A 24,227-nucleotide genomic window follows, 5' to 3' on the forward strand; every position below is an offset into this window, starting at 1 on the left:
AGCCTGAATGTTCGCTATGCATTTAACTTATCTTCACTTTTTAAAAACAAATAACTGGTTTTGAGTTTTATTCCACACATTGTCATTCTTCAGGCATGGCAGCCCCCAAAACAATATGACAATTCATCTATTCATTCACAAAAGATTAAAGAAAAGGAAAGCAACACATTTCTTGCCATGCTCCACAATACTTCTGCTGGGTAGGACTCATAAATCCATGTCTCTGCCTTGGCCACTCCAACTCATGTCTTATCCTTTCTTTAACTCGTGATTTATTGCTCTCAGTTACTCCTTTTGCCAGATTTATAAACGTAACTGTTCTTTATTTAATACCTATTTTGTACACTAGGCAACAAGACAGTAAATTTATTGTCTATGAGTTGCTACTTTGAAAAATTACATCAATGCAAAGTGATTGTCTTTCCGCCTTCATAGCCAATAAATTTATTTATTTTTTTTTTGTAGGGGATGATATGAGGTCATAGGATAATATATATAATCGCTGATCACAGAATGAGAAGGAACAAGTTGCAGGCAAATGCTCTACCACTGAGCTATATCCCCAAGAAGAAGCAAGTTGAGAGTTCTGACAAACAGAAGCCAGAAGCCGAGAAGGAAGACTTCGGTCTCCTGCCAATCATGTATAAGCTGGTCTCCTGCTGTTTGCTTTTCATAGGATGCTTAAATCCTCTCTGGTCTCTTCCTGTCCTTGACTCCAGGGAAGAGCCCCTGCAGCTCTCAGGTAAAATGATTTCTTTCCCTTATGTCAGTCTTGAAAGAGTCTTCAAGGGTCTTAAATGCAATGTTAGAGATAAGAATGAATATTCTTTCTTAAAGGAGTCTTGTGAAATTAATAGTTCCAGCTATGAAAAGAATTCTGAGGGTCCTTACAACACATCTTAGAGTCAGTAATGGATACGGTTTTTTTTTTCCTTCCTAAAATGTAAAAGTAGAAGGGTAACATTGCTTATTTAATGTCACTTCTATATTTCTAAGTTATTTTGATCAGCTGTTTCTTTTTTTTTTCAATTTTGAAAATGGCACTAAATTTAAAACATCATTGCTTTTCGTTTCTATTTTAAATGAACTGGATGGATGCAGAATTGGTTGTTCCAATTATAGGGTAAAATATTTTTATTGTATCTTATTTTAAGCTAAAAAGTAATCATCTGACACGTGTTATATGAAACAAAAATGTTTATTAAAAAATAAAGAAGTGACTAGCTGGGGCTAGGGATGACACAGATTTCCAAGTACATTTATGTTTTCCTTTTGATTCATGTTTCATTCAGTTCAATTCTAAGTTGAATTCTCTTAAAGTGTATCAGTCAAGCAGATACTTATTGTGCTGTCAGCTCTTAATTTAGTTTAAGAAACGAAAAGGTTGGTGCTTGGGTATTAGGTTCATAAGCATTTTAACTTGTCTTTAATTGTGGTACTTTAGACATTTTTTTTTAATAAAGGAAAAAATCTCTTCTAAGTCATTGATTTTATAATTTCTACTCTCTAAAGTTTCTCTCAAGCAGCTTTCTGATAATTGTCATCTCTAATTCATGCACTATCAGTCAACTTCCACAGTCACTGAACTCATAAGTGGCAGTCATCTTAATGGCTAAATCGGGCATTAACTTTATTGAATCTCTGCTATTTAAAATAAAGAACACTGAAAAGCATAAGATGAAACCAAGAATGAACATTCAGATATTACTGTCATCCTCAAAAAATTACATATCATGATTATGATTTTTCCAAACTTAGATGAGTATAGTATCTCACTTAAATTTTTTTTTTTGCGGTACGCGGGCCTCTCACTGCTGCGGCCTCTCCCGTTGCGGAGCACAGGCTCCAGACACACAGGCTCAGCGGCCATGGCTCATGGGCCCAGGCACTCAGCGGCATGTGGGATCCTCCCGGACCGGGGCACAAACCCACATCCTCTGCATCAGCAGGCAGACTCTCAACCACTGCGCCACCAGGGAAGCCCCTCACTTAAATTCTTAACAAGTGGCAGCTTTACATTAGAGTTTTTGCCTGAAATTTTTTCCCACTTGTTTCTCCATAAATGATCCTTCATGACATAAACATTGATGTGTGGCCAAATTTTACAGATTTCTCATTAATATTCTTCAGAAGTACTGTGAATGTGCCCAGAAGCCTCCACAATGGCTTGCTCTTCGCTTTCCAATCAAGGTCGTAGCTGAGGATTTGGAAGCCTTAGTGAAGCAAGTGGATAGTACAGGACTCCCCAGAAGCTCCATCTCCCCACTGCAGCACCTGGCCAAGATTGCTCTGCCAGCGCCCAGAGTCTGCTCACCAGACCTCACACTCACTTCCCACACACCTTGCACACACTTACCATGCATCTTCTATGCCACTAAGCTGACCAAATTTCACCCTGAAATTGTTGCTATCAACTTCTTTCAAGAGCATTTTAAAGCTGACTCTTCCCCGACAATTGTGCCTAACTCTTGGAGGCCAGGCAGGTAAGAGGTGATGCCATCCTATTTGCTTTACAGGAAGAACCTTAACAATCCTGTCTTTTAGAAAACCACTCCTTCATTTTTCCTTTCACTCCAATTTCACCACCCATATGTCTAAAAGCAAAAGGCAAAAGGCAGCAGTAGGTAAATAGAAATGAGGAAGAATCACTTTGTAAGTGGAAGTGCTTTTTCACTGACCCTGTGGCTCAGCCCTACCCTCTTATTCAAGGCAGTGAACGGCCTGGCAAGGCCACGCAGGCAGGAGGAGTCAGAATGAGAGTCACACGCTTGATTTCCCGTTCTGCTGGCTTGTGAACTGGACTGTAGCATTTCTACTTCTCGGGTAAAATACTACTGGCGACAAACCCGGAATTTAGTATTTGAAGTTTTTCTAGTATTACCTCCTTGTCCCTGGTACCCCCGAAAAGGCAATAAGGAGCAGAAGTGATTGAAGAATCAGCTGAGTTGCTAATATCTATTTCTACTCTGTGTAGCACCTGAAGATGTCGAATCAACTTTGGATGAGCTGGAAAGAGCTTCCCTTCTGCAGATGCTGCCAGAGATGTCAGGTGCAGAGACAGGAGATGGTCTTAGGGAAGCAGGTAAAATGATTCTTGTGTTTACAGCCTGATTTTATTTGATTTTGTTTTATTTTATTTCATTTTTTTGCGGTACACGGGCCTCTCACTGCTGTGGCCTCGCCCGTTGCGGAGCACAGGCTCCGGATGCGCAGGCTCAGCCGCCATGGCTCACGGGCCCAGCCGCTCCGCGGCATGTGGGATCTTCCCAGACCGGGGCACGAACCCGCGTCCCCTGCATCGGCAGGCGGACTCCCAACCGCTGCGCCACCAGGGAAGCCCCCAGCCTGTCTGATTTTTTTGCCACTGAACTTACTCCCTGTGCTCATGAATCAGATGAGGTAAAATCCTATTTTGGAATATAAAGATCAGCTATATAAAATGAGTTAGTCACCCAACGCTCTCCCCTCCGGGCATAAAGACTTCCTCTGACATCTTCTGTTTTCTTTTTCTCAGCAACTCCTTCCAAGCATCCTGCTCTGCTTGGTCCCTCAGTATATCTGTTCTCTGTATGGACTTTTATTTTGGGGGGAAGGAGGGTATTATCCCAGTTTTCAATAAGTGAAATTTACAATCCTGGTTTCCCACTTACTCAAGTCTTAAGCCAATTACTTAATCTATCTGTACCTCAGTTTCTTAAACCAGTAAACGGAATGATAAAAATGCCCATCTCATGGGGTTATTGTGAAGTTCAGTCAATGAGAAAATGCAAGTAAAATGTTCAGCCCAGTGGCACACGAAGTAATCCATGACATGGCACCTTTCACTATTTTCTCTGTCACTGTATTCCTCCCAGCACTGATAGAAATGCTCAGGACATTCTGGAAACAAAATGGAGTCTTTTAATAGAGCTTGTTTAGTAGAAAGAACTTCACTTGTTATAAAATATTTTTGATAAACTACTGAACTGCTAACTCAGGAAAATGCAGTGCCCTTTGGGAATTCCGGAAGCGAGAAAGAACCAGGTGCCTGCCTATCTTCCTTCAAGTAAATATCACTGTGGTGTGAAAAAAAGGAAAATCAGAAACTAGACGTGATTTAGGAATATTCTATTTTGTGCGTTTTAAATAAGACAAGTGTAAAATGGAAATAACAGATCTGATGATGAATGGTTTCAAAATACTGTTTTCCAGATCTCGGTACCAACATTTTTTACCCAAGAGGAAGTGTGAGAAAGGTAAGTAGCCCCATCATGAGAATTATGTTACAAAAGTGAGCATATGCTATGCCGTGACCTCGGAGGAGCCTCAATTCATGAACCAGTCGAGCATTTTCGGTAGAAATCACACCTTAAAATAACTGGTCAGTCAGTATTACTTCAAAGCATGTTCCAAATTTTGATCCATATAAATGTGGATTTAACAAGAACTTATCCAGAGCCCATTTTGGATAAATTATTGTTAACAAGTTTAAGAGAATAAAAAATAGATAAGGCCCCTGCCCTCAAGTTTGTCATCCACTTGTGCTGTGTCATTGATCATCTTCACGTAGTCCGAGGGCCAGCAGTATTGGTATCATGTGGAAGCTTGTGAGAAATGCAGACTCTCAGCCCCCACCCCCCAGCACCTACTGAATCAAAAGCTGCGTCTTACCAAGATTCCCCAGGTGATCCTTATGCACATTAAATAAAGTATGACAAGCACGGCCATATGATGTCTAAATAGAAGAAAGACACGGTCAAAACCCTGAGATGTCATATGTGTGAAAGAGCAGAATATGAAGGAAATCGTTTCGGGCGCAGAAGACAGACTGTGATTGGGATTGATGAATGATAATATTAAATGGTTAGAAATGGTGCACAGTTAATGGAGGACCTTAAACACTAAAAGAAAAATCTGTATGTCATCATGATCAACCCCTCAAACTCTAAATTAGTGTCTCCTAAAGGGCTTTCCAGGTATACCAGTCCCACGAGCCAGCCTACAGTGACACCCCGGGTTCTGGCCCCTCTCCCGTCCTGGTAATATCTTTATGTACATTATTAGCATGTTAAAGCCTCCAGGAAATGAGATAAGCGTATTTAATTTTAACCAAGCATTTCCCAAATATTTTGACTGGAGACACCTGTTTTTGGTGTAGCACCCATTACCATCCTTATAAAAATATACTCTGGAATCCGTCAATTCTGAAGACGGCATACACCCCCTGAGGCCCCAGGGCAGGTAACCCATCCAGAAGGGGACGGGGATGGCTTCTACATTAAACGTTATCATTCAGATGTTTATATTGTTCCGAATAGAAGGGTTATGATGAAAGACTCGAAAATCATAAAGGTGATTAGCATGTGCTCATGAAATCCCAGAAAAAAAAAAAGTAAAGAAGTTAATTTCAAGGCAAATAAAAGGCTACTTTACAGGGAAGACAGTAAATGGATAGAACATGTTACTGACAGATTTAAATAGAAATAGGTCAGTGAGGGTTTAGGAAAATTCACGGCAATCACAGGGCTAAACAGACTGGATGGACCACAGGTAGGGCACAAGGAGACCTTCCAGAGTGTACATGCTGGGCGCTCACCACAATTCTATCCCATAAAACAGCAAGAAAACACTTTTTAAAGGAAATAAGGTTCCTATTTGTGTGTATAGGACTCAATTCATTGATAACCTGTTTTTTTATTTGGATTGTTTTAATTTCAGGCTTTCTCAGGACAAGATCCTAACATTTTACTGAGCCACCTTTTAGCCAGAATCAGGAAGCCATACAAGAAACGTGGAACTCCCTCGGAATGCTTCTGGAAGTACTGTGTCTGAAGTGACATGAACATCTACTAGGCAACACAAAACCAACCATCTCAGAAAGAGTCAAATAAAAACGCTTGATTTGAAAGCAGTATAGATGAAAAACTAGGCAAGCTATACCCTGTTCATTATTATTTGGAAAATAAATCCTCTATGTTTTACAAATATCATGAGTGGTTCTTTTACTTATAAACATATCCTGAAAATCTATCCTTGAATTTATCTTTAAAGAATTATCTAAAAGTTTAAAAGTAAACAAATAAATGAAAAGAAGCAAATACTAAGAAGAAAAAAATCATAAAAGTAAATTTTAGTTAAAACAGTAAAACTACAAATCATTTAACCTACATTATCTTAGCGATGATGTCCTCTCAACCCTTAAAAATAACAACCTGAGTTATTACTTAAAAAAAAAAAAAATCAGTATCTTAGCTTGGAAAAGCGTCCGAAGTGAAAGATGCCTAAAGTTAAGGGCTGGGAAGTCTGAATTCTTTGTTTTTGAAGGAGGGCGTCCACACACTCCGATCCCCTCTCCCTTAGTTAACCTAAGTACTGAACACTTGAAAACTTTAATCTCTTAACACTGAAGCTTGTTTGATGTCAGTTTCTGTGAGCTCAAGGAGCACAGTACTAGAAAAATTCCTTATCTGTTTCTTAGAGAAGAAACTTGAGGTGGGATTTAAGATTGTGGAATGGAAATATAGCCTGGTTTGTTAATTTTTAAAAAGCATGTGTGTGTGTGCACATACTAACTTATCCTCTTAATACATCTATACCATCGTAGCTTATCTATGTATAGAGTATGGAGCTGAGACCCGCGAGCTCCACGCAGCTCCCAGCACGGCCCATGCCCGCGGGAGAGCACTTCTCAAGGGAAACCCAGGCTCCCCTTCTCGGCTCTGTAGCCAATCACACCCCCAACTCAGGAGGAATGAAGGGTCAGGTCCGCACCAAACAGCCACATAATCGGTATTGACCTTGTCAACCACCATCCAAAATCTCTTTAGAGCGCAGGTCTGATAAATCTTCCCTTTCCTCGTCTAAGACATCAAGAACAAATCTGTAGGCAAGTTGTTTCTAGCTTGAAGGATGGACGCGTCATCTCAGGAACATGCTGACATGTGGCTGTGAGGATGCTGTGACATCGCTCGCTGCTGAACTTCAACTGAATCCAGTTCCCTAACACAGGACTCTGGCCGCACAAGTGCCAGTATGTTTATGACACCAGCAAGCGCTTAGGGTGGACTCCATCGCCGTAGAATCCCAAATCCCTCCCGTTTTGTGATACTAGGGCAGCTGCTCTTACAGCCGGGGCTCTGGCGTCAAGTCATTGCTCCCACCCAGCTGTGAGCCCCCAGCCGGGCCATCCAGCTCTCTGCACCCCCGTGTCCTTCTCTGTAAAATGAGGGCAGCGACGCTGCTTATTCCGTGGTTGTATTAAATGAGATCATTCATGGGCAGCACCGGAACGGTCCCTGCGGGAGGAGTACACGTCCCATCTACACTGAGCTCTCTTCCCTTCTTGGGTTGCTGTTGTTTTAAATGACAGGAGGTGCAGGTGGTTTGAAAGGTGTAACATTCAGCAAGTCATGTTGGCTTCAGGATTCCGATTCATATTTTAATTCCAAGGTTCTGTTGCTGCCAGTTCCACAGTCAGACTTTGTGAAACACAGGTTCACTCTACAGAATCTGAAAGAGTAATCTTGATAACTAAATTTTGTAAATGAGGCATTAAAATTAGTATTAAAGGGACTTCCCTTGTGGCGCAGTGGTTAAGAATCCACCTGCCAACGCAGGGGACATGGGTTCGAGCCCTGGTCTGGGAAGATCCCACATGCCGYGGAGCAACTAAGCCCGTGTACCACAACTACYGAGCCTGCGCTCTAGAGCCCGCGAGCCACAACTACCGAGCCTGCGCTCTAGAGCCCGCGAGCCACAACTACCGAGCCTGCGCTCTAGAGCCCGTGAGCCACAACTACTGAAGCTGCATGCCCAGAGCCCACACTCCGCTACAAGACAAGCCACTGCAATGAGAAGCCTGTGCACTGCAACGATGAGTAGCCCCCACTCACTGCAACTAGAGAAACAAAGACTCAACACAGCCAAAAATAAAAAAATTGGTATTAAAAAACATGTACATTTGCTCAGAACCCAATAAGCTCCTCCCAGTGCTGAAGTGAGGACTAAATGCTGTGTTGTCACCGAGCAGGACCTTGGACGCAGAGATGACAGAGACGCAGACACAGAGTGACCCTAACGTGAGCACCCTGCAGTGTCTCTCAATCTCAGTAAATATTCCTCAATGATATAAAATACACATTCAGGGCAAAGGTTTGTTGATGCAGTGCAAGAAATTTCTCAAGTTTTACATGTATACCGTTTATTGTTTTTGCTTAAAAAAGATACCCGATTAAAATATTCATAACCATTAAAAACAAGTAAATTCACAGTTAATTATAAACTCAGTTAAAAGAAAATTTCCATTTGGATTAAATTTACCTTGTGAGTTATGATGAAGTTGCACTTAATTGTAAAACGATTCCGTTCGCACCGCATTCTGTTGTTCATAAATCCTGACCTCTCATCCAAGAAAATACAGCTTTTTGGTAACATTTCTGTAAACACTGAAGCCTATAGTATACATTTTAATTACCAATTTCTATAGTTATCGATACAAAAAGTTAATAAACTTGAACAACTGTTTAAACTTGGGGGGAGCCCCCCTGGGGGGCGGCAGCCGCACTGCTGAACCTTGTCTGCTCATCCTCAGCAGTAGAAGCATCATGGTCCAAACTCTAAACATGATAATTCGGCGACTTATCAAAGTATCAAAACTACAAATGGTTTTATAGATCTGCTTACAACAAGCACCAATTTTAAATTGACCCTAAACGTGTAGTAAGGCAAAGAAATAAGCAAATGTCGATAAAACAAACATCCAGAAGAATCGAAAAGAGGGCTCATATTAGAGAAGGTCAGGTTTAAAAAACATGTTCACAAATGCAGAACAGTCCTCTGATTGCCCCATGTCATTTTTAATTTAAAAAAATTAACAAGGTTATCACTACAGAAGGTCACAGCGATTCTACTGATGGACAAAATCCAGGCTGGTTCATTTTTTAAAATTTGATTTTTCACCAAGGGCAAAAATACCACACAACTGGACCAACACAACAAGGGCTTCAGAGATCATTTAACAATCGAGATGGAGCAGAATAGGAGAGTTCTCTATTCATAAGACAGGAATATGGGCATGAACAGCTTAAAGTGAGAAAATTCCAGGAAATGTCACGGGCATCATTTGAAAATGGTTCTGACCCCTGAAGAAAGATTTACCTTCTAGGAAGCTAGAGTTGGCCCCCCGTATTCCTGGTGGGGAGAATCGGGGACGGGTGTAGAATCCTGGGCGCGGATCCGCGGGTACAGAGGGCTGACTGTACCACCACGTTATAGAAGGGGCTCGAGCATCCATGGATTTTAGCATCTGCGAGGGGGTCCTGGAACCAATCCCCTGCAGATTCGAGAGCCGTCTGTTCCACTTTAGAAAGTAAATCTAAGCTACGAGGCTTGAGAATCAGAGTCCAGCAGCATTGTGGATAGAAAGGTTGATTCTCATAATTAGGAGCAGGATGCATTTTATAAAAAACTATGAAACTTGAAAGGAAGAAGCGTTTTCCTAAAACAAAAAAAAACAACAAAAAAACACAACAGCAACAAAAGAAAAGTAAGTTAGTTTGTTGCATGTTATTTAAAAGAGAAAAGGTTATTCCAGCCTTCATTTTCTTCTATTCCTGTTTCTGATCTACATGGGTGTGAACTGCACGTCATTCCAAGTTTGAGAAGGAATCATCACTTCTCTAAGAAGAGGGGGCTCCCTTATCATGCAAACAACTCACTCACTTCTTAAAAGACACAACTTCAGCAGGCCCAGGGAGCCCTCACTTGTGGCAGATTCTGCAACCCTCTTGGCTAGGGACCTCCCGTAGGTCCCTTACCCCTATTTAAGGGCAACACTTACCCCTATTTAAGGACAAAAAGAAGGCAGTGCCAATCAGACCTCTGGCAGGGATTGAGAGACATTCTTTTGTGTAAATTGGTTGGAAACAAAGAGTTAACTGTTAGTTTTGATAAGACAACATTTAAACACATACGCATATAAGAACAACATTAACTCTTACATGACTTTAAAAACTTTTTGCAATCATTATTTAAAAATTTCAAAGAGTCAGAAGCTGGTTGAGCTAGAAGCTCTTTTGTTTTAACATTACACACGCAAAAGCTAATTTAAACCCCGCAAAGAATAAGCTCATTGTTAAGCTGATCCATTTTTAACCAAGACTTTGAGAATTTCAGTGGAAGGTAGAAAATCAAAAGGAAAAGCGGCTACAAAAATGAAGGTCAAAATTCAACCCTAAAAGCTAGGAATTTCCGGTACACCAATGGACAATACATTTTCATACTGGTCAATGCTGAAGTGATCTGTGTTGCGTTGTGAGAAAACTGGAATGTCAGACCCTAACTGTGGAGGGATGTGTCACCGTGCAAAGACCAGGTGAGGGCACTGTATTTATGGACACTGTTAGGAAAGGTACATGGCCCATAGCGGGGATTTCTTGAAGTCTCTAACAGGGGGAAATGATTCATGTAACAACAGAACAAAATCAATGAGGCTAAGGTTTGGGGCTCTTTCTAGCTATACTTTGGTTTCTTTAAATAAATTTATTTATTTTATTTACTTTATTTTTGGCTGCACTGGGTCTTCTTGCTGCACGTGGGCTTTCTCTAGTTGTGGCGAGCAGGGGCTACTCTTCGTTGTGGTGCGCGGGCTTCTCATTGTGGTGGCTTCTCTTGTTGCAGAGCACGGGCTCTAGGTGCGTGGGCTTCAGTAGTTGTGGTGCATGGGCTCAGTAGTTGTGGCTCACGGGCTCTAGAGCGCAGGCTCAGTAGTTGTGGCGCACGGTCTTAGTTGCTCCGCGGCATGTGGGATCTTCCCAGACCAGGGATCGAACCTGTGTCCCCTGCATTGGCAGGCAGATTCTTAACCACTGCACCACCAGGGAAGTCCTCTAGCTATACTTCTAACTGTAATTTATTTGGGGTGACATCTGAAATAAAGTTTGACACATACCTCTTTAGAGGTCATCCAATCTCATTAGAGGACAGCCAAACTAGAAAAAGAGTCTATTTGACAGTTTAAATACATTGGGGAAAAAGACAAGGAAAAGAGTCTATATACAATGTCTGCTTCAGGAAAATGATGTCTGTTAAAAAATCAGGAAGGAAAAAGCTTAATATTCAATGATAACTTCATGGTCATTTAAGACCCGGGGGTTTACAGAGAATCACAAGGAGGTCTAGCTGTCCCACAGGCCTGGAGAGGGAGTACAGGTGCATCTTCAGAGTCACTCAGCTGCTGCTTCTGCTGGATCCCGACCACAGGATTCTGCAGCATCACCAGCTGAATCTCCGTTTTCGCAAGTGACACAGCCCTCCAAAAAGGAACAAGAACAGGCAGGTTATTTGATGTGAAGTCACCTGAAAAGTGTTTAAACCAGTAAAATGCCGGCCAAGCAACCTGTGTCTCATTCTCCCACTTATTCACATCTAAGACTATCCATTATAGTTCATCCCTTACTATTAGAAGGGAAATGACAGCAACTGTTTAAATACTTTTGCTTAAATTGTTTTGGGGCTCATTCTTCATATACTCTTCCCACAGAAATTCCTGCTCGGCATGAATCCTAAATCCTAAATCCTAAATCCTCTGGTGTGAATCTTACATCTTGAGATTCAACTCTTTTCAAACATGCACGCATATTTGACATGCAAATCTTATACTCTCCTCCCCAGTCAATCACATATGAAAGCAGGTGTCTTTACTCCTAACTGCCCCGTAACATTCCAACTGGTGGAAGAAAAAAACACTTGGAGCCAGAAAGACCTGTATTCAAAATCTGAAGAACTGAGCCCTTACACAGTTGTCCTTCAGTCTGTGCAGAGGGCTTGGCTCCTGAACCCCCTGAGGATACAAAAATCTGTGGATGCTCAATCCTTATATAGATGACTTGGTGCAGTCAGCCCTCTGCACTCGAGGGTTCCGCATCCTTGGATTCAACCAACTACAGATTGAAATTTGAACTGTGGATATAGAGGGCTGAGTGTACAAATTATTTAGTATCTGTATACCTCACTTTGTTGTTATTGGTAAAGCAGGGATAATAACACCTACCACAGAAGCAATTGTGAAGATTAAGATTTTCAGCGGGATCATGCAATGCACAGTCGGCCCTCTCTGCAGGTTCCACATCCACAGACTCAACCAACCATAGATCGAAAATACTTGGGGAAAAAAATTCCAGAAAGTTCCAAAAAGCAAAACTTAAATTTGCAGTGCACCAGCAACTATTTACATAGAATGTACGTTGAATTTACAACTGTTTAAATAGCATTTACATTGTATTAGGTATTATAAGTAATCTGGAGATGATTTAAGGTATACGGGAGGCCATGCATAGGCTACATGCAAATACTACGCCATTTTACATGAGGGACTCGAGCATCCGCAGATTTTGGTACCCCAGGGGGTCCTGGAACTAGTCCCCTGCAGAAAACGAGGGATGACTGTACACTAAGCTCCCAGAACACTACCTGGCACAGAAACAGCAACACATGACAGCTGTTATTACTGGGCTTACCTGGATGTCTATTTCCTGAGGGATCGTCTGGCTCTGAATCCAGGAACGCGCATTGGCCAGCTCCTCCCTTTGTCCGTGAGAAAACTGCGGCTGCCGCCGCCTCATGCTTTCCAGGTTTTCTAGGTCTTCTTTCAGTACAATTTCTTTAACCCTGAAACAAACGAACAAACAAACAAAACCTTCACAGTCCTAAATAAGGCACAGGGTCCTTATCTTGTGATCTAAGAACAGCACTTCTTTTTACTTTGTAATATACTTTATATTTCTTGTTAGTATGTGACGTACACATCAAAAATATAACAACTGACTCATTTCCTTGTCAGATTGGTAAAGCTAGGCCTCTTTCTCTTGATGGCGAATACCTGTATAGTGTTTTAATGAGTCATATGGAAGAAACAGATTTCCTTTAGGTCTTCTCTTCTTTTAGAATGAGAGAAAAAAGTCCAGGCTCTAAAAAAAGTTCTCGTCCCTGCGGGCTGTCTTGGAAAGCACTGCCTCTCTTTGTTTTCTTGTCTCAGGACACATAACATATTTATACCGTCACTACCACTACAACCATTGTTTTAAGAAATCATTTGTCTTTTGACTTCAAATGAATGAATTTGAAAATACATTTCTCTAAGGATATGTATAAAAACATTAAAAATCACTTTGTATTAAAAAACACACTTAAGAAACCATAAAACACTTATATAAAGGTGGGTCTTCTAACATGCTTTCTTACCTCTCAGGCACCTGATACGTCATCAGAATGCACTCAGGTGTTTGTTCTATCATTCTCCAGATGGACTCTTCAGCTAAGTTGGGAAATGTTTCTTTTTTCTGTACATCCTGAGACTGCTGCCCATTTTGAAAGATTTCAGAAGAATAATCACTAGTAGCAAAGTTTATACTGCTGCCACTGCTTCCTATCAAAAATCAACAACAAAAAAATTTGAAAATACCTGTCAGGGGCTGATTTGCCAAACTGGCCCTCATTCTCCAAAGACTTTGGCAACTAGCTGGTAGGGTCCTTCACCACCCAGAGCAGCCATCATCCCAGGTCACCTCAGCCTTCCAGTTCCTCGATCTTCCCAAGATCTCCTTCTCAGTCTTCCTGAACTAGCCTCCTCCCAAGGCCATTCCTTGTTTGTTCTCATCACCCACAACTGCTCCATCTCCAGCTCCGTCTCCAAAATCACCAACCTCTCAGCTTCAATTTCTTGTTTCCTTGTTCTACTCTTCCAACTACAAATTTGGAACCGTGCCTTAGCCATTCTGCTTAGAGCCCAAAGCCCATCATTCATTCAGTAGCACTCTGCAAGACCTGAGACTTCTTTTTCCCTTTAATTTTCCACAACTATCAAAATGTAACTCTGATAAAGCCACTTATCAATTCTGTTTTTATCTAAGCCCAAGTAGCCAAAGGCACAGAGAAAGTCACGTATAACAGGGTGCATTGGTTCTACAGTAAATTCGTCACCACCAGAGGATCATCACAAAGCCTGTAATCCTGGTACAGCTCTGTGGTCAGCACACTAGTCTATCCCCAGCAGGATTATCTTCTACTCCTCTATTTCCTCCCTCACTCTCACCTAGTTTTTAAGAGAAAAAAAGGAAGCCACTGGAAAGGAAATTCATCCTCCTGATACCAAACATAAACGTACTCCTATCTACATTCTCTCCTCACCACAGAGGAGAGAATGTTCCTGAATGTTCTCTGTTACCACAGAGAAGCCGTCCATCCATCCCAAGTCCCAGCGCTTTATGGCTCTTATGGGGCCTCATGGATCATTCCTTTCCTATCTTGCCTGGGACCCTTCAAGGTCCTTCTCATTGACTTTGGAACAATTAAAACAAAACAAAGTACCTCTCTAATTTTTTAAAAAAGGGTATGGGTAAACATAAAAGACATTTTTCCTCATTAGAAAAATCTCATTAAGAGGTAACTGTTTAAGGCAAAAACAGTAAAACTTCTATTGTGGGGTTTATAATACATGGTGAAGTAAAGTGTATGACAGAAATGGCAAAAAAGAGGGAAAATGGAAGTACTCTGTGTTAAGGTTCTTAGACATAAAGTGATAGAATAGGTATAATATGTGAAGGTAAACTGGGATAAGTAAAAGATGCATGTGTAAATCCTAGAGCAATGACTAAAAAAAAAAAAAGGAAAAAAGGAAAAAAAAATAAAAGAATAGCTGGGAGGCCAATAATGGAGAGAAAATGGAATAATTAAAAATACACAATTGGGCTTCCCTGGTGGCGCAGTGGTTGAGAGTCCGCCTGCCGATGCAGGGGACACAGGTTCGTGCCCCGATCCGGAAAGATCCCACATGCCGCAGAGCGGCTGGGCCCATGAGCCATGGCCGCTGAGCCTGCACATCCGGAGCCTGTGCTCCACAACAGGAGAGGCCACAACAGTGAGAGGCCCGCGTACCACCAAAAAAAAAAAAAAAATACACAATTAACCCAAAAGGAGGAGGGGAAGAGAAAAAAGGAAGAACGAGCAAATGAGACAAACATAAAACAAGTAGCAAGATGGAAGATTTAATTTAAACCTGATCATATCAATAATCATATTAAATGTAAATGGTCTAAGTACTCCAATTAAAAGTCAGAGACTGTCACATAGATAAAGAAGCAATACCCAACCATACACTGGTTACCAGAAATCAACTTTAAATATAAAGACACAGATAAAAGTAAAAAGATGGAAAAAAATATTCCATGTAAACACTATCAAAATAAAGCTGGAGGAGCTACACTGATATCAGACAAAGTGGACATCAAGAAAGGTACATTTCATAATAGAGAATCCAATTCATCAAAAGCACATAATCTTAAATGTGTATGCAACTAATAAAAGAGTTTCAAAATACATGAAGCAAAAACTGATTGAACAGCAAGAAAAAAATAGACAAATTCACAATTATAGGTGGACATGTTAACAGCCTTATCTTAATAAATGAGAAAACAAGTAGATAGAAAATCAGTTAGGATGTAGAAGGCTGAATCAACATTATCAGCCAACTTGACCAAATTTACATTTACAGAAGAATGCTACTCAACAACTGCAGAACACACATTCTTTCCAAGTGCATATGAAACATTTATCAAGACAGACCGAATTCTGGACTATTAAACAAGCCTCAGTAAATTAAAAAAAATACAAAGAATGCTGTCTGACTGCAATTAAGTTAGAAAGCAATAAAATACCTGGAAAATCCCCAAGTATTAGGAAATAAATACATGTCTAATAACCCATGGTCAAAGAAGAAAACATAAGGGAAATTATAAAATATTTTGTACTGAATGAAAATGAAAACACTCATACAAAAATTTGAGGGATGCAGCTAAAGCTGTGCTTAGAGGGAAATATAAAACGTTAAATGTTTATATTAGGAGGGGAAAAAAGGGTCTCAAATCAATGCTCTAAGCTTCCGCCTTAAGAAATTAGAAAAAGAGTGAATAAAATCCAAAGTAAACACATGAAATAATAAAGATTAGAGCAGAAATCAATAAAATACAAGACCAAAAAAAATAGCAAATAAACCCAACGAGATCAAAAGTTGCTTCCTTGAAAAGTTAATAAAAGTGGTAAACATAGAGCCAGAATGATAAGGAAAAAGTAATAATATCAGCAAATAGAGAGGAGACATTAGTATAAATTCTAAAGACATTAAAAGGATAGGGACTATTATAAATAACTTTATGCCAATAAATTCAACAACTTAGATGAAATGGACAATGGATCTGTATCATCTTGAATGATACAAATTACCAAAGATCATTCTTTGGAAGAAATAGATAACCTGAGTCTATTAACCATGTCTATTAAAAAAAATCAAATTTGTTTTTAAAAACCCTTTCATAAAGAAAACTTCAGGCCCAGATAGCTTCACTGGTGAATTCTACCAACCATACTAAGGAAGATATAATATCAACTCAATACAAACTCTTCCAGAAAATAGAAGAGGAGGGAACAGTGCCCAACTCATTTCTTTTGTTAGGCCAGTATTATCCTGATACCAAAACCAGATAAAGACATCATAAGAAAAGAAGACAATGGACCAATATTTCTCATAATAGGTGCAAGAATCCTTAAAATATTAGGATATAGAATCCGGTAATATATAAAAAGGATAAAATAGCATGACCAAATACAAGATTAATTTAATATTTGAAAATTAGTTAATGTAATTCACCATATTAACAGAACAAGGGAGAAAAACCATATGGTTAATCTCAGTAGAGGCAGAAGGGCTTCCCTGGTGGCAGGGGTTAAGAATTCACCTGCCAAGGCAGGGGACACAGGTTCGAGCCCTGATCTGGGAAGATCCCACATGCCGCAGAGCAACTAAGCCCGTGTGCCACAACTACTGAGCCTGAGCTCTAAAGCCCGCGAGTCACAACTACTGAGCCCACGTGCCACAACTACCGAAGCCCTCGTGCCTAGCGCCCATGCTCCACAACAAGAGAAGCCACCCTAATGAGAAGCCCGCGCACTGCAACGAAGAGTAGCCCCTGCTCACCACAACTAAAGAAAGCCACGTGCAGCAACGAAGACCCAATGCAGCCAAAAATAAATACATTGATTTTAAAAAATAGATGCAGAAAAAGCATCTCTGTAAATCTGCAGCAGAAAGGAACTTCCTCAATCTTGCTGAAGGCCATTTAAGGAAAACATACATTTAACATCATACTTAACTGAAACTGTGACAGATTTCCCCCTAAGACGATGAACAAGGCAAGAATGTCTGTCTAACCACTTCTATTCAATACAGTAAGTCCCCTACATACGAACGAGTTCCGTTCTGAAAGCACATTCCTAAGTCCAATTTGTTTGTAAGTCCAACAAAGTTAGCGAGGTACCCAACTAACAAAATCGGCTATATAGTACTGTGCTGTAATAGGTTTATAATACTTTCACACAAATAATGCATAAAAAACAAACACAAAAAATAAAGAAAACATTTTTAATCTTCCAGTACAGTCCCTTGAAAAGTACAGTAGTCCAGTGCAACAGCTGGCATACAGGGGCTGCCATCGAGTGAACAGGCAAGAAGAGCTACTGACTGAAGGAGGGAGAGGGGGTGGGAGATGGTAGTAGAGCTGAAGGGCCGTCAGCAGTAGGAGACGGAGGGCAAGCTACAATGTCACTCATGCCTGATGCTGACGGAACGCACGTTCCCACTTTGAAAATTCGCAACTTGAAGGTTCATATGTAGGGGCCTCACTGTACTATATTGGGGGTCCTAGCCAGTCCAAGAAGGAAAGACAAATAAATTAAGGTATACAGATCAGAAAAGAAAAAGTAAAACTATGGCAAGTTTTGAGAATACAAGTGCGAAACACAAAATTTGATTGGCTTTCTATATGCTAACAACAAGCAATTGGAAATTGAAATTTTAAAATGCTATTTACAATAGCATCAAAATTATGAAATCCTTAGTGATAAATTTAGCAAAGTAAGTGTAACCTGTACACTGAAAACTACAAAACATTGCTGAGAAAAATTAAAGACCTACATAAATAAACAGATCATACTCGTGGATCAGAGGACTCAATACTGTTAGGATAATAATTCCTCCCACATTGGTCAGTAGATTCAACATGATGTCAATCAAAATCCCAGCAGGCTTTTGTGTAGGAATTAAGAAACCGATTCTACAACTTATTTATTTTTAAATCTTTTTTTTTTATCGAGGTAGCATTGGTTTATGACATTTGTAAGTTTCATGTGTACATTGTTATTTCTACTTCTGTATACACTACAGCGTGCTCATCACCAAAAATGTAGATTCCATTACCATACATTTGACCTCCTTTACCCACTTAGCATCCCCCTTTCCCTCTGGTAACCACTATTCTGTTCTCTGTACCTACAGAGTATTTGTTTTTGTGTTTTTCTTCATTTTTTCGGTCTGTTTGTTTTTTATATTCTACACATGAGTGAAATCATACAGTATTTGTCTTTCTCCTCTGCTTTATTTCACCTAGCATAATACCCTCGCAGTCCATCCATCTTGTTGCAAATGGCAAGGTTTCCTCTTTTTTATGGCTTAATAGTACTCCATTGTGTGTACTGTATATAGATGTATTTTAAAATTTAAAAAATGTTTAATATACATCACTTCTTTATTCATTCATCCATTGATGGGCACTTACATTGTTTCCATATCTTGACTACTGTAACTAATGCTGTGATGAACAGAGGGATACATATATCTTTTTGAATTAGCGTTTTCATTTTCTTTGGCTAAATACCCAGAAGTGGAATAGCTGGATCATATTGCAGTTCTATTAATTTTTTGAGGAGTCTCTATATGTTTTCCATAGCAGCAACACCAATTTACGTTCCCACCCACAGTGTATGAAGGTTTTCTTTTCTTCACGTCCTTACCAATACTTGTTATTTCTTGCCTTTTTGATAATAGCCATTCTAATGGATATGAGGTGATAATCTCTTTGTGGTTTTGAACTGCAGTTCCTAATAATTAGTGATGTTAAACATTCTTTCATGTGCTTGTTGGCCAACTACATGTCTTCTTTGGAAAAATGTCTATTCAGCTCCTCTGCCCGTTTTTTAATCGGGTTGTGTTTTTTTGTTGTTGAGTTGTATGAGTTCTTTATATATTTTGGATATTAACCCCTTATGACTTGCAAATATCTTCTCGCATACAGTAGGTTGTCTTTTCATTTTGTTAATGCTGTGCAGAAGCTTTTGTTTCCACTGAGGAGATATATTAGCAGAAAGATATCGCTAAGACTGATGTCAAAGAGTGTACTGCATGTTTTCATCTAGGAGTTGTATGGTTTCGGGTCTTACATTCAAGTCTTTAATTCATTTTGAGTTAATTTTTGTGCATGCTGTGAGACAGGGGTCTAGTTTCCATTTTTTGTTATGTGGCTGTCCTGTTTTCCCAATGGCATTTACTTAAGAGATTATCCTTTCTCCATTGTATGTTCTTTGCTCCTATGTCATAAATTAATTGTCCATATATGTGTGGGTTTATTTCTGGGCTCTGAATTCTGTTCAACTGAGCTATGTATCTGTTTTTCTGCCAATACCATGCTGTTTTGATTACTACAGTTTTGTGATATAGCTTGAACTCAGGGAGTGTGATACCTCCAGCTTTGTTCTTTCTTCTCAGGATTACTTTGGCTATTTGAGGTCTTTTGTGGTTCCATATACATTTAAAATTTTTTTGCTCTATTTCTGTGAAAAATGCCCTTGGGATTTTGATAGGGATTGTACTGAATCTGTAGATTGCTTTAGGTAGTATGTACATTTTAACAATGTTAGCTCTTCTAATCCTTGAGCATGGAACATCTTTTCATTTATTTCCATCTTCTTCAATTTCTTATATTTTTCAGTATGCAGGTCTTTCACCTCTTTTTGTTAAATTCATTCCTAGATATTTTATTCTTTTTGTTGTGACTGTGGGATTTTCTTAATTTCTCTTTCTGCTCATTTTTAGTGTATAGAAACACAACAGGTTTTTGTACGTTGATTTTGTACCCTGCAAATTTATTATATTCATTTATTATTTCTAGTAGTTTTTTTTTGTGTGGAGTCTTTAGGGTTTTCTCTATATAAAATCATATCATCCACAAATCGTGTTAGTTTTCCTTCTTTTACAATTTGGATGCCTTCTGTTTCTTTTTCTTGCCTAACTGCTCTGCCTAGGACTTCCAATACTATGTTGAGTAGGAGTGGTGAGAGTTGGCATCCTTGTCTTCTTCCAGATCTTAGAAGGATAGCTTTCAGCTTTTCACCACTGAGTATGATGTTAGTTGTGGGTCTGTCATACATGGTCTTTACTATGTTGAGGTATGTTCCTACTATACCCATTTTATAGAGAGTTTTTAAAAATTATAAATAGATATTGAATCTTGTCAAATGTTTTTTCCGCATCTCTTGAGATGATCATCTGATTTTTATCCTTCTTTCTGTTAATCACAGTGTTTCACATTGACTGATCTGTGGATGCTGAACCATCCTTGCATCCCTGGAATAAATCACACTTGATCATGATGTATGATCCTTTAAATGTATTTGCTAACCTTTTTTTTTTTTTTTTTAGCCTAATTTTATTTTATTTTATTATTTATTTATTTATTTATTTATTTTTGCGGTATGCGGGCCTTTCACTGTTGTGGCCTCTCCCGTCGCGGAGCACAGGCTCCGGACGCGCAGGCGCAGTGGCCATGGCTCACGGGCCCAGCCACTCTGCGGCATGTGGGATCCTCCCAGACCGGGGCATGAACCCGCGTCCCCTGCATTGGCAGGCGGATTTGCAACCACTGCGCCACCAGGGAAGCCCTGCTAACCTCTTTTCAGGATTTTTACATTTAGGTTCATCAGAGATATTGGCCTGTAATTTTCTTTTTTTGTGTGGTGTCCTTGTCCGGTTTTGGCATCAGGCAATGATGGCCTTGTAAAATGAGTTGGAAAGTGTTTCCCCCTCTTCAGTTCTTTTGGAAGAGTTTTGAAAAGCATAGGTATTAAACTTTCTTTGAATGTTTGGGAGAATTCACCTGTGAAGTTGTCCGGTCCTTGACTTCTGTTTTTTTGGGACGTCTTTGATTACTGTTTCATTCTCTTTACTAGTAATCAATCTATCAAGATTTTCCATTTCTTCATGATTCAGTCTTATAAAGCTGTATGATTCTAAGAATTTGCCCATTTCTTCTAGGTTGTCCAGGTAGTTGGCATGTAGCTGTTCACGATATACTCGTCTAATCCTCTGTGTTTCTATGGTATCATATCTCTTCTCTTTCACTTCTGGTTTTATTAGAGCTTTATCCCTTTGTTTCTTAGTGAGTCTAGCTAAAGGTTTGTCAATTTTGTGTCTATTTCATTTCTTCCCTGATCTTTATGTCCTTCCTTCTACTGACTGGGCTTCGTTTGTTCTTCTTTTTCTAGTTCCTTTGGGTGTAAAGTTAGACTGTTTGATATTTTTCTTGTTTCTTGAGGTAGGCCTGGATTGCTATAAACTTTCTTCTTAGTATTGTTTTTGCTGCATCCCATAGGCTTTGACATGTTGTATTGTCATTTGTCTTCAGGTATTTTTTGATTTCTTCTTTGATTTCTTCATTGACTCAGTAGTTGTTCCGTAGCATGTTGTTCCGTCTCTACGTATTTGTGAGTTTTCCAGCTTTCTTCTCATAGCTGATTTGTAGTTTCACACCACTGTGATTAGAAAAAATGCATGATATAATTTCCATCTTCTTAAATGCACTGAGACTTGTTTCGTGTGCCAACAGATGATCTATCCCTGAGAAAGTTCTATGTGGACTTGAGAAGAATGTGTATTCTGCTGCATTTGAATTGACTATACAAATCCATGAATCCATCTGGTCTAATGTTTCATTTAAGGCCACTGTTTCCTTGTTCACAGGACATCTATTCATTGATGTAAGAGGAGTTTTAAAGTCCCCTACTATTATTGTGTTGCTGCAAATTTCTCTTTTTAGGTCTGTTAATAATTGCTTTGTATATTTTAATGCTCCTATGCTAGGTGCATAAATATTAATAACTGTTATATCTTCCTGACGACTTGTCCCCTTCATCATTATATAACGTCCATCTTGTCTCTTGTTACCTTTTTTGGCTTGAAGTCTATTTTGTCTGATATATGTATGGCTATACCACTTTCTTTTGGCTGCCATCTGCTTGGAGTATCATCTTCCATCCCTTCTTTTGTGTCTATGTTTGTCTGTTGAGCTGAGATGGGTCTCCTGGAGGCAGTGTATAGTTGGGTCTTGTTTTGTAATCCATCCAGCCACTCTGGATGAATTGATTGATGAATTCAACTCATTTACATTTATGGTGATTATTGGCAAATAAGGACTTAGTACTGCCTTTTAATCTTTCGTTTTCTGGTTGCTCTATTTCCCCATTGTTTCTTTTCCTTGTGTTTCTGTCTGCCATTTTGGTTTGGTGGTTTTGTATGATGTTTTTCTCAGGTTTTTTTTTTTATGTTTCGTGTCTCTGCTCTAGATTTATGTTATGTGGTTACCATGAGGTTTGCATAAAATAGCTCATAGATAAAATAGTCCTTTTTATGCTGAGAGCACCTTATCTCCATTTACCTATACAGGTCTGTCCTTTTCATCTTCCCCTTTTATGTACTAGCTGTCATAAATTATCCCTTTTTAAGTTGTGAGTTTGTTACCAAATTGAAGTAGCTATAGTTATTTTTGCTGCTTTCCTTCTTTTTAACTTTTATGCTGTAATAATGTATTTAAAAACCTATTCTGACTGAGTTGTGATTTTTCTGATTCTATTTTACCTAACTCAAGGTTTTGTGTACTTTTGCCTTTTCATTTCAGGCAGAAGAGCTCCTTTGAACATTTCTTGTAAGGCAGGTCTAGTGGTGATGAACCTCCTCAGCTTTTGTTTGTCTGGGAAAGCCTTTATTTCTCTTTCATATCTGAAGGGTAACTTTGCTGGATAGAGTATTCTTGGCTGACAGATTTTATATTTCAGTATTTTGAGAATGTCACTCCACTCCCTCTTGGCCTAGAGTGTTTCTGCTGAGAAAACTGCTGATAGCCTAATGGGGGTTCCTTTGCAGGTTATCATCCTTTTTCCCCTGGCTGCCTTTAAAATTCTTTCTTTGCCACTGACTTTTGACAGTCATGGAGAAGAAGGTCTTTTTGTGTTGAGGTAATTAGGTGTTCTCTTAGCTTCATGGACTTGTATGTCCAGTTCCTTCCCCATGCTCGGGAAGTTCCCACTTATTATTTCTTTATATTCTCTATTTATCCTTAATTTTTGCCATTTTAATTGCAATGTGCCTTCGTGTGGTCCTCTTTGGGATTCTCTGTTCTTCTTGGACTTGGATATGTTTCCTTTCCCAGGTTAGGGATATATTCAGCTATTATATCTTCAAATGTGTTCTCTGCCCCTTTCTCTCTCTCTTCTCTTTCTGGAACCTCAAAAATGTGAATGTTAGTATGCCTGGTGTTGTGCCAGATGTCTCACACTGTCCTCACATCTTTTTATTCTTTTTCCTGTTCATCTTCAGTGATTTCCACTACTCTGTCTTCCACCTCACTGGTCCATTCCTCTGTACCATTTTGTCTACTGTTGATTCCTTCTAGTGTATTTTTCATTTCAATGATTGTATTCTTCACCTCTGTTTGGTTGTTCTTTATATTTTCTAACTGCTAAAAACTTCTAATTTCTCTCTCTGTTCATCCATTCTTCTTCTGAGTTCTCTGATCATCTTTACAAACATTACCTTGAACTCTTTCTTGGGCAGATGGACTATCTCCACTTCACTTAGCTCTTCTGGGGTTTAAATCTTACTCCTTTGCTTGAACTATGTTCCTCTGTTGCCTCATTTTGCCTAACTTGCTGTTTTTATTTCTGTGTATCTGGTAGGTTGGTTGCTGGTGTGTGGGCTAGGTCCACAGGCTACGGGGCTGTGGTTGTCCTGGGGTTGGTGTTTGCCCACTGTTGGGTGAGGCTAGTTCCAAGGCTAGAACAGGCTCATTGGTGGCTGGGATAGGGGATTCTGGGTCTGGTGCGTGCCCTCTGGTAGGTGGAGCTAGGTCCCAGGGTCTCTGCGTGCAGGGGCCTGGGTGTCCCAGATCTAGTGCCTGCCCAGTGGTGTGTAGAGTCTGGTCCTTAGCCCTCTGGTGGGCAGGGCTGTGTCCAGGGGAAGGTGTGGGCTCAGGGGGTCTTAAGGCTGACTGTCTGCTGTTGGGTGGGGCTGTGTCCCTGCCCAGTTAGTTGCTTGG

General features: G+C 39.8%; 2 protein-coding genes across 12 annotated transcripts in view; one reads left to right on the forward strand and one right to left on the reverse strand.

The window, feature by feature from the left end:
* Positions 1–639: 639 nt before the first annotated feature.
* UTS2 (urotensin 2) lies at positions 640–7,617 on the forward strand. The gene is made up of 4 exons (XM_027110304.1): positions 640–742; positions 2,975–3,082; positions 4,192–4,233; positions 5,690–7,617. Exons 1-4 carry the CDS (start codon positions 640–642, stop codon positions 5,809–5,811), a joined length of 375 nt encoding a protein of 124 aa, XP_026966105.1. The 3' UTR covers positions 5,812–7,617.
* Positions 7,618–10,768: 3,151 nt separating this feature from the next.
* PER3 (period circadian regulator 3) overlaps positions 10,769–24,227 on the reverse strand; it is a 61,386-nt gene continuing 47,927 nt past the window's right edge. For 10 of the 11 annotated variants that reach the window (XM_027110316.1, XM_027110311.1, XM_027110306.1 and 7 more), the window contains 3 exons: positions 13,219–13,402; positions 12,495–12,645; positions 10,769–11,288 (listed from right to left, as the gene is read on the reverse strand). In XM_027110316.1, the coding sequence (XP_026966117.1) occupies positions 11,202–11,288; positions 12,495–12,645; positions 13,219–13,402 (422 nt within the window). In that variant the 3' untranslated portion in view covers positions 10,769–11,201. Of the gene's footprint in view, positions 11,289–11,315; positions 12,139–12,494; positions 12,646–13,218; positions 13,403–24,227 lie in introns of those variants that run through there. The other variant, XM_027110308.1, reaches the window with a different exon arrangement.

Source organism: Aethalodelphis obliquidens, unplaced genomic scaffold (assembly GCF_003676395.1).
Source record: "Aethalodelphis obliquidens isolate GAN/ISIS:26980383/991018 unplaced genomic scaffold, ASM367639v1 scaffold9, whole genome shotgun sequence".
Taxonomy (NCBI): Eukaryota; Metazoa; Chordata; class Mammalia; order Artiodactyla; family Delphinidae; genus Aethalodelphis; species Aethalodelphis obliquidens.